Source organism: Myripristis murdjan, chromosome 14, assembly GCF_902150065.1.
Source record: "Myripristis murdjan chromosome 14, fMyrMur1.1, whole genome shotgun sequence".
NCBI classification, from domain to species: Eukaryota; Metazoa; Chordata; class Actinopteri; order Holocentriformes; family Holocentridae; genus Myripristis; species Myripristis murdjan.
In genome coordinates, this window is record NC_043993.1 from 38,355,609 (window position 1) to 38,371,216 (window position 15,608).

General features: G+C 43.7%; 1 protein-coding gene across 2 annotated transcripts in view; it reads right to left on the minus strand.

Annotated features, from left to right (window-relative positions):
- mcama (melanoma cell adhesion molecule a) overlaps nucleotides 1-15,608 on the minus strand; it is a 65,631-nt gene that overhangs the window by 20,808 nt on the left and 29,215 nt on the right. For both annotated transcript variants that reach the window (XM_030069180.1, XM_030069181.1), the window contains exon 2: nucleotides 1,072-1,202. In XM_030069180.1, the coding sequence (XP_029925040.1) occupies nucleotides 1,072-1,202 (131 nt within the window). The remainder of the gene's footprint in view (nucleotides 1-1,071; nucleotides 1,203-15,608) is intronic.

Below are 15,608 nucleotides of genomic sequence, written 5' to 3' on the forward strand. Positions count from 1 at the left end.
ACCTTGGACAATGACAAATGACTTGTATGTTGAATCAAAACACCGTGGGGTGATGTGTTCAGGTAATCTGCCCTGTTGGTCCTGGTGACTGCAGCACACAGGTGCATTACAGCGTCAGAGCTAAAACGATGCACCATGCCGCCCTGGGTGCCCCTGCATCACCACACTGTGGCGCTGCAGTCCCATATTCAACAACACGGGGTGATACAGCATGTACAGGGTGACACAAAAAAACGGGAACTTTTTAACAATCCAATAAAACCAAGAGTGATGGAAGAAAAATATTTTATTCATGCCATTTAAGAAAGGCAGTATTACAGCAAACACCACTGGATGGGTGCGTTCTCCCGTGGATCTACCTGTTTTCATTTCTGTGCCTTTTGGGGAGCTTTTATTTTGATAACCTCTGCCTCTTCCTGTGGACTGGTGCTTGTCTCCTCAGTCAGCGGTCGGCCATGCTGAGGGGAGGTAAGACTCTCCGGCTGCTCCCGTCAATAAAACCACCAAACTGAGGCACAAATCTCACTTTGCACAAATCCCAGACTCTGTTGTTTTAACTCATTTTTTAATCGTACAGCGCTTTGTGCGACTTTGTGCAACGTGCGAGCTGCTCGGCGCTCGCCTCCTCTAACGCCGTCCTTTCTGCCCTTAAAGGTGAGCATGTAGAAAGCTGCTGTACTGACATTACTGTGTTTTACACAGCTACGTGAGCTCCCTCTGTATTATTACTCTTTATTATTCTGTCCTGGAAATTTGTTTTATATCTATAACGTATCTATATATAACGTATATCTATATGTTTGCTCAGGTTCACATTTTAATTGTAGTATTATGGCATAAATGACAGAAAATGCGGCTGGTGGCTCTTGAAACAGCTTTTGAAGAGACACTGTAATTAGAGTGATACGCATGTCGTTTGATTTAACACAGCACAGGGTTAGCAGCAGAGCAGAGAGCCAGGCCAGAGCGGCTGCACTCATCTGCCTCTCTGTGTCGGCCGCTGCCAGGTGGAGGCGTGGCCAGGTGGAGGCGTGGCCAGGTGGGGGCGTGGCCAGGCGGGGCCGTACTCACCACAAACCACTGGATCATGACCACGCTGGGCTGGCTGGCGGCAGAGAAGTTGTACTGGCAGGAGATCTGAGCCGAGTCGCCCAGGTAGACCTCCACGCTGTCATCCACGGCCAGATCCACCTTGGCCCAGGCTGGAAGACATACAGCACACACACACACACACACACACACACACACACACACACAGAGGACACATCAGTTCATACATGTACAAACTGTAGATGAACAATATGTTATAGTGACGTGTCAGACCCATACAAACGTGTTTGTTTATGTATGTATAATACATTTTTCTGCATATATATCACACATGATGATATATACCTGTGGCTTATATTATTAAATATATATGTGCAAATGATGTATGAAAGCTATTAGAAATATGTTGAAATATGTTTTTTTAACAAACATGCATATATAAATTAAATATATATTGTTAACATATATGGTGTCAACATATAATACCATATAAAAATTCATCATTTAGATATTTTTTAATATATGTACCTATACATACATGTTATAACACTATATATGTATATATAAATTAAATATATATTGTTAACGTATATGGTGTCAACATATAATACCATATAAAAATTCATCATTTAGATATTTTTTTAATATATGTACCTATACATACATGTTATAACACTATATATGTATATATAAATTAAATATATATTGTTAACGTATATGGTGTCAACATATACCATATAAAAATTCATCATTTAGATATTTTTTAATATATGTACCTATACATACATGTTATAACACTATATATGTATATATAAATTAAATATATATTGTTAACATACATGGTGTCAACATATAATACCATATAAAAATTCATCATTTAGATATTTTTTAATATATGTACCTATACATACATGTTATAACGCTATATATGTATATATAAATTAAATATATATTGTTAACGTATATGGTGTCAACATATAATATCATAAAAAAATTCATCATTTAGATATTTTTTAATATATGTACCTATACATACATGTTATAACGCTATATATGTATATATAAATTAAATATATATTGTTAACATATATGGTGTCAACATATAATACCATATAAGAATTCAGCACAGAGGTATTTTTTAATATATGTGCATATAAAAATTGTGCTGTGGGTAGTCCATTGATGTTATAAACGTCTGTAAGCATGCTGTATATCCAGAGGGCGTTTGTGTGTGATAGTTATGTATCAGCTTGTATGTCACATATATGGCACATCACTCCTGATCCAGGGAAAGCATGTACATATATTCCACTTCCACAGGGAGCTGACAGTGAGGACAGACAGGGGGGCTGACAGGCAGCCAAGGGGCCGGGCCGGACTCGAACCCGGGCCGGCCCACTCACAGGCTCAGGTGCTCGCTGCCCCAGGTGAGCCACGCCCATCATTCATCACAGGTGGTCCTGCTGGACCTGCCAGGACGTCACATGACTCAGCCCAGACCTGGACTCATCACCGTGAACCAGTCGCAGCTCTTTGTTATTTCTGATTCTGATCTTAACCCCACACTTCATCCTCCCCCTACACACACACACACACACACACACACACACACAGTGCGAGCTGCCTGCCTGTGTGTTGGCAGAGGACGGAGCGTCTTCCCAGACTAACCTTGAGTCCGGCTGCCATGTTAGCAGAAGGAAGGAGAAAAGGCTTCTTGTGCTCATGGCACCGCTCCCCTCCCTCCGCCGCCCTGCCAGTTGTAACCACAACACCCCGTCCCGGCCAGAAAATCTGTTCCCTCGGCACCGTCGCAGGAATGCAGCGAGCCCGACGCTGAGCCGCCTGCCAGCTCCTTCCCCGGCCATGCTGGAGCGGCCATGCTGGACCGGAGGGAGGCGGTCTGCGTCTTGGCGCAGGAGACGCCATTCTCCCACTGCAACACGTTTTTGAATTTTGGATTTGCTTTTGCGTTCGTTTGTCTCGTGCGCTCTCTTGTCAAGTATCAGTCTGTGAGTCTCCCGGCACTTCATTTAGTGCTAGAATGACTTTTGTCCCTTTACCCAAAAGACGCCTTGAGGCCGCACTGCATTCTGGTCTATTCAGTTTACGGACAACAAAGGTTGGGTGATATGGCAAAAATTTTCCCACTGGCCAGCACCAGCCCAATAGTATATATAATATAGCTGTACCTTTATCTATTGAAAATATTTGAGAGAATATATTTCAGATTCAGATTTCAGATTTTTATTCGAGGGGAAATTCATCTTGTAGAAACATGCAAACCCTGCAAAAGACCAGTCACAACAACAAAACACTAAGAAACAACCATGAATAAGAATTCAATGAATGAATGAAATAAGAATGCTTCTGTTTGTCAGGTAAAATTAAACATCCTCAGTTAACAATAAAGTGCGAGCCCTAAAAAAAAAAAAAAAGTGCTGGTGCAGTCGAGTCAGTAAAGTCCCACTGTGCTGCATTTCAACTGGTTATTTATTTATTATTTCATCGTTTTAATTCGACTTAATTCTCCACCTTACTTTGCCAGACCACAGCTCAGCAGAAACACGACCAAACCTCAGAAGACATACGATTTTTTTTTCAAAGAAAGCGTGCGCGTGTGTGTGTGTGTGTGTGTGAGTCACTAATTCCCAAATCACTAAAGTTAATTACGCGGCGCGCTCAGAGCAACATGGTTTTTAATTTGCTGCTTTCTCGGTGGAGGTGGCTGATCAGCGGACAGAAGGCCTCACCTCCTGGCAGGACGTCCCGCTCGGCCGCTTTACAGGTCGCCTGGGTCTCCCTGCTGGTCCCAGTAAAACCCAGATGAGGCCTGTTTGCTGAGCGCCTTGGCCTGACGGACCGCCTGCTGGTTCTTCATGTGCTGCATCACGTTTCTGTGTTTCTGTTTCACACAGTTCAGAACGAGCCTCATCATCCCAAACCCAGCGGCTAGGGTTTTTTTTTTTTTTTTTTGCCTCAGCTGTGTCTTGGCACAAGGCTGGACATGTCCCACATCCTGACGTGGCCGGGTTGGCGGGGCTAAGGAGGGGGCTCGATCCCCGGCTCCTCCACAAAGCCTGGCCAAGTGTCCTTGAGCAAGGCACTGAACCCCTAACTGCTCCTGATGGGCAGCCTGGCACCGCGCATGGCAGCCTCTGCCATCAGTGTGTGTGAGTGTGTGTGTGTGTGAGTGTGTGTGTGTGTGAGTGTGTGTGAGTGTGTGTGTGTGTGTGTGTGTGTGTGTGTGTGTGAGTGTGTGTGAGTGTGTGTGTGTGTGTGTGTGTGTGTGTGAGGCAAACACTGCAAAGTGCTTTGAGAACAGCACTATAAAAATGCATTTAACTCAAATACATCACACTGTTAGACTCTGCTTCACTTTGACATTTTTACACTTCACCATATAAAATGACTGCACAATATTATTTTTAAAAATGCTAATTGAGCTTTTGATCTTTTTGAATGAAATCAGCTGTTCACTGGCCAGCCGGATGCACACGCCTCAAACATACATAACATACAATAACATACATAACATACAATAACATACATAACATACAATAACATACATAACATACATAACATACAATAACATACAATAACATACATAACATACAATAACATACATAACATACATAACATACATAACATACAATAACATACATAACATACAATAACATACATAACATACATAACATACATAACATACAATAACATACATAACATACAATAACATACATAACATACATAACATACATAACATACAATAACATACAATAAACACCAGCCACTGCCGTGTCGTCACATGTGACCTGAGCTTTGTCTGAACCAGGCCGAGCATGAACACAGCTTTAACCCTGTCTGTCTGCCTGCCTGTCTGTCTGCCTGCCTGTCTGTCTGCCTGCCTGCCTGTCTGTCTGCCTGTCTGTCTGTCTGCCAGCCTGTCTGTCTGCCCCTCCTCAGCCTGTCTGTCTGCCTGCCTGTCTGTCTGCCAGCCTGTCTGTCTGCCAGCCTGTCTGTCTGCCCCTCCTCAGCCTGTCTGTCTGCCCCTCCTCAGCCTGTCTGTCTGCCAGCCTGTCTGTCTGCCAGCCTGTCTGTCTGCCTGCCTGTCTGTCTGCCAGCCTGTCTGTCTGCCAGCCTGTCTGTCTGCCCCTCCTCAGCCTGTCTGTCTGCCTGCCTGTTTGTCTGCTCCTCCTCAGCCTGTCTGTCTGCCAGCCTGTCTGTCTGCCTGCCAGCCTGAATGTCTGCCAGCCTGTCTGTCTGCCCCTCCTCAGCCTGTCTGTCTGCCTGTCTGTCTGCCAGCCTGTCTGTCTGCCCCTCCTCAGCCTGTCTGTCTGCCTCCCCTCAGCCTGTCTGTCTGCCAGCCTGTCTGTCTGCCCCTCCTCAGCCTGTCTGTCTGCCTCCCCTCAGCCTGTCTGTCTGCCCCTCCTCAGCCTGTCTGTCTGCCAGCCTGTCTGTCTGCCCCTCCTCAGCCTGTCTGTCTGCCAGCCTGTCTGTCTGCCCCTCCTCAGCCTGTCTGTCTGCCCCTCCTCAGCCTGTCTGTCTGCCAGCCTGTCTGTCTGCCAGCCTGTCTGTCTGCCAGCCTGTCTGTCTGCCTGCCTGTCTGTCTGCCTGCCTGTCTGTCTGCCAGCCTGTCTGTCTGCCCCTCCTCAGCCTGTCTGTCTGCCAGCCTGTCTGTCTGCCCCTCCTCAGCCTGTCTGTCTGCCCCCCCTCAGCCTGTCTGTCTGCCCCTCCTCAGCCTGTCTGTCTGCCCCTCCTCAGCCTGTCTGTCTGCCCCTCCTCAGCCTGTCTGTCTGCCCCTCCTCAGCCTGTCTGTCTGCCAGCCTGTCTGTCTGCCCCCCCTCAGCCTGTCTGTCTGCTCCCTCAGCTCCAGCATGGAGCTCCTCTCCCTCCGTGGCCTCGGCCCATGCTCAGCCAGCCGTGCCTGTAAGACAATGGGCAGGCCATTGTTCCTGTGACAGGGTGGACCAGGGGCCCCGCCCCGCCCCCGCCCCGCCCCCGCTCCTCTGGCCCGTTACGTAAACCAAAAGATGTTTTTGCGTCCCAAAGTCTGGAGCTGAAAACGCTGAAAGGTAGCTGAAGTCAGTGGGAGTGGCCGTGGCAGAGCTGAAATATCACATGTGTTTTAAAAGACTCTTCATTTCTTCTCTTCGGGCCATGCTAATCATTTTTGGGCTAATCCGATTAGTGCGGGGGGCTTGGTGGGGATTTGACTCCCAAAGCCAACCTGGGCCGTCTTATCTGCTCCTGTTTTGACTTCATGTGGCACAACCACACTGATGACCCCTGATCTATGGATCTGCACAACCCAAACCACCGCCTGTGTGTGTGTGTGTGTGTGTGTGTGTGTGTGTGTGTGTGTGTGTGTGTGTGTGTGTGTGTGTGTGTGTGTGCATAGATCTGTGTGTGCCGTCTGTGTCTGACACAGAATTAATACAATCTGCAGAAAACACAGCTGAATATTTGCATGTGTTGACAGGCCAGGCCTCTGGCTGAGCCACGAGACTCCAAAGGACTGCCTTGTCCCCGGGAGGACAGACAGAGGAAGACAGAAGGACAGAGAGAAGAAATGCATTCAGAATGCTGAATACAGAACCAGTGATGCTGAACAGCTCACGTCCTTCATTTCAATCTGAGAGGACGCAGCAAACTCAGCATCGGTGAGTCCAGGGGACGCAGCGTCTTCCTCCCCTGACAGTGTGAACTCACACCTCCTCTGTCCTCCACTCAACAGGATTCAGTGATCCAGTGAAGGAGGCTGATTCAAAACACAGAGACTTGAGTTTCATTTTTCACCCCGTTAGCAGGAAGATGTGCCACTTCAGCTGCTGAGTAGCATTTAACCCTATAAAGCCTGAACTATGAAAGAAATGGCAGAAAATTCCAATATTTTGAAATTGAACCCTTTATTTAGTCCTATAACAAAATATATATATATAAAAAAAAAAAATCAAAAAAATATGTTATTACACGACCTTTCTGGTGTATGATGTATGACATGTACTTGAAGTGCCAATGGTCCAGGGTGAACAGGGGAAGGGTTCAAAGGTATACAACAGGATTTTGGTCAAGTGTTGATTAAACTGAAAATGAAAAATGTAATTGAAAATGTGTATCATAAATGATACAAATGACTTTATAGGGTTAAAGACCAGCAAAGTGTTGGAAAAAGCAGAAATGTGAATGTTGGGAAAAAGTTAAAGTGACGTACGTATGAGATTTTTACAAACAACGAGCAGAGACCTGTTCAGACGAGAACAGCAGCATGAGGAGTCATGAAGCTCTGGATCTGGTCCAGAGGACAGAGGAGGCACAAGGCAGAGCAGAGAGGGGATGGACGGAGGCAGGAGGTGCAGAGAGGAGGGAAGGAAGCACAGAGGCAGGTGTTTTCTGGATGAAACGGTCCGGATCAGGTGAGATCTGGGTTTTTGGCCTCCTCTTAAAGCCTGAGAGCGCCTCTGCAGGACGAGAGGTGTTTGGCGGCTCGTTCCTCCAGCGAGGAGCCACAGAGGAGCAGAGTCCAGCTGCTGGATCGTCTGCAGAGGACGGAGTTACGACTACAAGATTAGATGAACACTATTTTGGTCTTGGGGAAACATTTATAAGAAATCCTATCAACCTCCAGTGTGAATGACATACATATAAATAAAGTTTTGCTTGTTTGTTTGCACTGCCCTCACATTTGAGCTCTGTCTCTCGCGGTCCATCAACATAACATGAAGAACACCTGGCACAGCACTGTGGAGGGTCCTGAGCCACAGCCGCCACACCAAGGAGGGATGGGGGGGGGGGTTCTGCCTACAGCGGGTTATGATCCACCAAACAAGAACCTCAGATGCTCCCATAAGTTCTGATAACTAATCCGGTGAGCCTGGGTCTGGCAGACCTCCAGCTCCAACACTGATAACACACCAAATCACCTCCGACACAGCAAGCCTCCTTCACTCGTCCTAATCCTCCAAACGCCCGGCCAGCCGTGAAATGAGAGGAAATATTGCTCGCCGCCGTTCTGCATATCCACAGATCTTCATTCTGTTTGCGGTGGCCTCCATTCGAGCGCTGGACGCCAAACAACAGAGAGTCTGCAAGGCTCAGCTCATGAAGCCCTCTGTTAATGCTAGTTAGACAGAAACAGACCAGATTTGATATAAATCAACTTTAAAAACTGTGAAAATATAACACGTTTTCCTGATTTCTTCTGAATTTAAGGCTGAAAAAATCTAAAGCTTTAGTATGGAGGACTAAAAGGGACAGAATGAAATAAATAAATACATCTTTAAATAAATACTTAAAAGTGTCATTAATTAATTAAAATGGGAATTAAATAAATAAATGTGTCATTAAATAAATAAATGTGTCATTAAATAAATAAATGTGTCATTAAATGTGTCATTAATTCATTAAAATACCAGTTCATTTAATGTAAAAACATATATATAATTATTTCATTATTTATTTAATTATTTCATGGACCGGTGTTGCAGTGCTTCATGAATTAATTTTATCTGTCAAACTCACCCATCAAAGTCAGTGGGCGGATCCTAACACCTGATTGGTTACCTGGCACAGCAAGCCAAGACAGATCGACTTCAGATAATCGATTGATGCAGAGCAAGTAAACATATTCTAGAGTGAAAGTTTTTAACTGTTTTGCTTAACCCAGACGCTCAGGTTGCATAACCTCCAGCCGAGAGACTTTACTAAACATCAGGTAAAGCATGCTGCAAGAACTGAGGCTCTCTGCTTTGATGTGGACACACTACGCCAGCACGGGATTTTACCTGCGTCTACACCGGCAGCCACCAGGGAGAGGAGGGAGCGCAAGCGGTGCAAACGTAAACAAATGAGGGGCAAGAGAGCCGGGATCCACGCTAGGCTACAGGCTACAGGCTACAGGCTAAAGGCTACAGGCTACAGGCTACAGGCTAAAGGCTACAGGCTACAGGCTACAGGCTACAGGCTACAGGCTAAAGGCTACAGGCTACAGGCTACAGGCTACAGGCTACAGGCTACAGGCTAAAGGCTACAGGCTACAGGCTACAGGCTACAGGCTACAGGCTAAAGGCTACAGGCTACAGGCTACAGGCTACAGGCTACAGGCTACAGGCTACAGGCTAAAGGCTACAGGCTAAAGGCTAAAGGCTACAGGCTCCAGGCTAAAGGCTAAAGGCTAACTCCTCCAGACCAGCAGGACCGTGGCTCTTGCTCTCTAATGTTCGCTCCCTCGACAACAAGCTGGACGAGCTCCGCTTGCTAAGAGACACCCGCAGGAGAGAGACTGCTGTGTGCTTGCTTTTGCGGAGACATGGCTCCAGGGAAACATCCCATCCCTGCAGGAGTAGAGCACTGAACACTGTCAGAGACCCTCTCACCCGCTCCACTAATACTTTGAGCTGCTTCCATCAGGCAAACGGTGAAAAGCAAAACCGCCAGAATGAGCAACAGCTTCCTCCAGAAAGCTGTTAGACTTTTAAACTGCTGACTTTACCATCAGTCGGGGATCCTAAGTGAAAAACTCTATCTCATTTTGTGTGCACTACTGCTGTATGTGTAGCTTAATGACAATAAAGCTTGATTTGATTTGATTTGATTTGATTTGATATTCTGACACACTTGGTGGCGCAACCTTTACTCGGTTCAAGCAAATGGGGGATTTGCAGGAGCAAATGTTACTGCGGTGCGCGATGCGTGCTAGATAGGTGCAGCCACAAAATGTCGAGAAGTTGCCCAGAACTACTCAGAGAAGCAGTAACTTTAACTGGAGAGGCTCTCAGCAGAACCCCTCCGGCTCCGGCAGACTTCCAGGCTTCAGACCTAAGCAATCGATTGGGCTAGATTCACGTTAGTCCCGCCCACTGACTTTGATGGGTGAGTTTGACAGATAAAATTAATTCATGAAGCACTGCAACACCGGTCCATGAAATAATTAAATAAATAATGAAATAATTATATATATGTTTTTACATTAAATGAACTGGTATTTTAATGAATTAATGACACATTTAATGACACATTTATTTATTTAATGACACATTTATTTATTTAATGACATATTTATTTATTTAATGACACATTTATTTATTTAATTCCCATTTTAATTAATTAATGACACTTTTAAGTATTTATTTAAAGATGTATTTATTTATTTCATTCTGTCCCTTTTAGTCCTCCATACTTTAGGTGTAGTCAATATAAATGAATGTTAAAAAAAAAAAAAAAAAAAAAGACTTTTCCACAGGTGCACAGAGCCGGATGAAGCTTTTGTCTGGAGGCTGAAGACGGGCAGAGGGTCAAAGAGCTGCCATGTAAGTGAGGACGACAGAGGAGGGGGGACGCTCAATGCACAAGCCTTACGTGGTGTCAAACAGCCAGGGGACACTGGGTGCTACCTGACATCAAAGAGCGCACACACACACACACACACACACACACACACACACGTGGGCTTTGTAAAGCAGCACCTGACACAAATCTCTGCTCCCTGCATGACGGTCATTTGGGCTGTGCGGTCCACGCTCTCTGCCCTCACACAGAGACGGCAGCAAATCTCTTCAAAGCCGATTCTCCTGCAGCAGGGCCCCGGAGCAGATCCCTGTCCCGGGACAGGACCCGCCCTCAGCACAGAGAGGTGTTACTACCAGCAGCATGGAGGCCTGGGGACGCCTTTTATTACAAAGATCTGCCTCTGATATGTCTGTCTAGTGTAGAACTGATCACTGCTACACTGGCTGTCTGTGGGACAGCCTCAACCTGAACTGATGGGGTTAGATTAGGTTCCAGTGTGCAGGAACACCTTCTCATTTTCATTATCCTGCATTTTGATTGGTTGCACTAGGGATGCATGATTAATTGCAAAAAAAAAAAAAAAAAAAATATCACAGTTCGTGCCCCAGTAGCTCACCTGTAGAGCGCGTACCTCTTGCTGAGGCTGAGTCCTGACCGCAGTGTCCTGGGTTCGAATCCGACCCCAGGCCACCTGCTGCAGGACGCCCCGTCTCTGTCCCCGTCCCTCTACTGTCTGTGCAACAGAGCAGAGAGGCCAAAAGTCATCTTAACTATATATATATATATATATATATATATATATATATATATATATATATATATATATATATATATATATATATATATATATATATATATATATATATATATATATATATATATATGTATGTATGTATATACGTATATATATATATATATATATATATATATATATATATATATACACGTATGTATATATACGTATATACATATATATATATATATATACACGTATATACATATATACACGTATATATATATATATATATATATATATATATATATATATATACATACACATATATATATATACATATATATACGTATATATATACATATATATATACGTATATATATACGTATATATATACATATATATACGTGTATATATATATATACATACATATATATATATATATATATATATATATATACGTATATACATACATACATATATATATATATATATATATATATATATATATATATATATATATACATATATATATACATATATATATATATACATATATATGTATATATATATTTTTTTTTTTTTTTTGGGGTTTTTTATCATCTATTTATCAGCTATTTATCATCTGTTTATACTGTAAATTTGCACATTGTATACATCGATGCACAGTTTTTTTTTGCACATTGGGTACTTAGATCTTTAGATCTCAAGTGTCATCTTTTATTCTTTATTTTTTATATTTTTTATTTTTTATTATTCTTTATTTTTTATTTACTTAATCTTGTACTCTGTGGATACTGCTGAAAACTGTGAATTTCCTTCAGGATAAATAAAGTATCTATCTATCTATCTATCTATAAAGCCTGAACTATGAAAGAATTGGCAGAAAATTCCATTTTTTAAAAAAAAAATTGAACCCTTTATTTAGTCCTATAACAAAATATATATTAAAAAAAATCAAAAAATATGTTATTACACGACCTTTCTGGTGTATGATATATGATATGTACTTGAAGTGCCAATGGTCCAGGGTGAACAGGGGAAGTGTTCAAAGGTAAACAACAGGATTTTGGTCAAGTATTGATTAAACTGAAAATGAAAAACAGAATTGAAAATGTGTATCATAAATGATACGAATGGCTTTATAGGGTTAAAGAATAAAATCACAACCTCGAGTCCTATATCTATGCAATCTCATTTCTTCACGTGTGGATTCACGTCACGCTGCGTTCACATGTCCTCCTCTCTGCTTGGAACAATCGCAGCTGCTTTATCAATCACACACACACACACACACACACACACACACACGATGTAAATCAAAACACGACTAATTCCAGATTCACGCATACGACTCCGTCAGTGTTCTCTCTTTTCTCTTCCTCAGCGCTCTGCTGTCCGTCCCCGTCGCCATGGCAACCTGACACAACACATGGAACAAGCCGGAAGGAGGCCGACAGAAACTCAGTTTGCCAGCCTGTTTGGAGAAGTCAGCCAGGAAGTTTTCAAGCAAAAGAAAAAAAAAAAAAAAAAAAGAGTGACACTGAGGAAAGTCCTGGTGATGAGAGCGAGAGCGAGGAGCATGTTCCAGTGTGGGACGGGTCTCAGGTTTAAACCCCACGACGACGTACCAGGGGTCAGAAATCACTGCAATGCTTTGGCATCACGTATCACCATGAATCTGCATAAACACCCAGAATGAAGGACAAACAAACCATATCACAAAATCATAATCAGTAATCAATAATACACATATTGTGCACATTGCATCACCATACGCACTGCAGAGGAGAAGTGAGGTGCCAAGAGACTTTTAAGTTGAAGTGAAGCTCTTTGATGTGTTCTGTCTACACAGCGCTCACCTCAGGAGCTTGGTTTTTTTTTTTTACTGGAGCAAGATTATTTGTCTTATTTCAAGTCAAAAATGTCTTATTTCTAGTCAAAATATCTCATTACACTTAAAATAAGACATGATCACCTCAGAAGTAACTTGTTTTTAGACAATTTTCACTTGTTTCAAGTGAAAATTCACTTGAAACAAGTGAAAATTTGCCAGTGGAAAAAGTGAAAATTAGCTTGAAACAAGAAAAATTTTTGCCAATGAAACAAGCAAATTTTCACTTGAAACAAGAGACAGTTGTCTAAAAACAATTGACTTCTGAGGTGATCATGTCTTGTTTTAAGTGTAATGAGATATTTTGACTAGAAATAAGACATTTTTGACTAGGAATAAGACAAATAAACTTGGTAAGATTTTGTGTTTTTGCAGTGCATGATCTCGATTCAAAGGGAGAAAAATCATGACTCACGTCAGCGAGAACCATGCAGGCCTAGTCTGCACTGTCTTGGAGGAAGTTCAGTTAAAGTCAAATTTGGGAATGAAGTATTTTAGTAGTTTACAGGTTTTTGTAACTACCTGAGTTCACTTTTCCAGTTGTCTCTCAGTCCAACTTGCACTCACTTTACTCTAAAATAATCTTCACCGTCCCACCACATCAACACGCGTCCCGTCTGGGTTTAGTTTATTTTTGGTGAAGCGTCTTGTGCCGGGACGCCTCGCCGTCACGCCGTCACGCGGCCGTGCAGCAGCGTGTCCTCCGGCTTACACGGGTTACACGGCTCTCCATGTGTCTTCCAAGCCCCGAACACTCTCCCACCCTCGGTTTGTAAAGAAGTGCTAATTATTCCCACTGGGTCAGCGACTTCTTAAGCCACGGCATCAATTTTTCAGCGCCGTACCCTGTGGCTGAGGTTTCATTAAAGGAGTCAAATGAATGTTTTATTTATACTTGTATCTGATGTTCAGCAGTGAGCATCGGTTATTCCTCTGCATCCACTACCCATCAATACCCCCCCTCCGCCCCCCCCGCCCCTGTGGGCCGGGGCATGCAGCTCCTCCACAGCCAGAGGAGGGATAATTAAAGGTCAGCAGGCTAAACACTGGATGTGTAGCGGAGGGGGGTGTGGGAATGTGTGTGTGCGTGGGGGGGGGGGGGGGGGGGGGGGGGGCTTCATTTAGCTGTGAACATACTGCATCAAACAAACACTAAGAGCAGAGTTTCCTCATCCAACACAAGAACATGCCTAATAACCTGACTAATAAACTACAGCGAGTGCAGCTGTGGGTAAATCCGAACCCGGAGCGCCAACGCTGCTCCGCTGCAGGAACGCAGAACCCTGTCAGAGCGCTGGAACCGCCAACGAGAACAGATCCGGTTCCAGGAAACACAGCCTCGCTCCTGACCACAGCGCCGCCATCCTGAGGGGGAAACGCCGAGTCAGCACGGTTCTGTTTGGAGAGTGTAATGGTTTTCATGTCAAAACTTGACCTGAAAACATAAATATTAATTTTCAGTGAGACATAATTGGATTTCCTCTTGTACAACAACCACGAGGCAGACCCTGACTTCCCAAAAAGTGGATTCAGAGAAAAGGCCGAGCATCAGCAGCCGTGCAGCCTCAGACTGTTCGTCACACGGCTCTGCCAGGGCACACAAAGCTGGCATTCACGCAGGTTTCAAGGTAGGAAGAATCTGGAAATGGCAGCAATTTCTTCTTGGTCTCAAATTAAAGCGGGTGACAGACGAGACATTAAGGTAAGACATACGGCCCGAGCTGTTATTCCAACAGCATAAACAGAAGACCTTTTTCCCATCAAACCTCTGACGACAGCAAACTGACTCGCTGCTGGATTCAAACAAAGGCCCTCCTTATCCCGGCGCCGTGGTCGTCACAGTCATGAAGGTCCTCATGAGCTGCATGCTGGGGGCCGACCCAGCCAGGCCCTCCTCCGCTGAGCAGCTCAACCGGCTGGACTGAGATCCTCCTTCCAACTTCCATAAGACTGGAAAAGGCAAAGGGCTCTGCTGAGTCCCAGTCGACAAGTCACCACACTGCAAAAACACAAAATCTTACCAAGATTATTTGTCTTATTTCAAGTCAAAAATGTCTTATTTCTAGACAAAATATCTCATTACACTTAAAATAAGACATGATCACCTCAGAAGTAACTTGTTTTTAGACAATTTTCACTTGTTTCAAGTGAAAATTCACTTGAAACAAGTGAAAATTTGCTTGTTTCATTGGCAAAATTTGCCAGTGGAAAAAGTGAAATTTCACTTGAAACAAGTGAAAATTAGCTAGAAACAAGAAACAAATTTTGCCAATGAAACAAGTGAATTTTCACCTGAAACAAGACACAACTATCTAAAAACAAGTGACTTCTGAGGTGATCATGTCTTATTTTAAGTGTAATGAGATATTTTGACTTGAAATAAGACAAATAATCTTGGTAAGATTTTGAGTTTTTGCAGTGCATGTCCCGTCACACCACAGGACCAGGGCTGATCTGTGAGGCAAACAAGAGCCATCCACGGAGCTGCAGTTCCCACTGCTCACCAACAGGGGGCAATAAACCTCACTGATTACTTAGAGGAACACTTTGTACAAAATCTACTTGGATTGCATGCAGCAGAAACCAAATGTTGACTAGCCACTCGTGTTCGGTGTGTGTGTGTGTGTGTGTAAAAACACGTATTTCTGC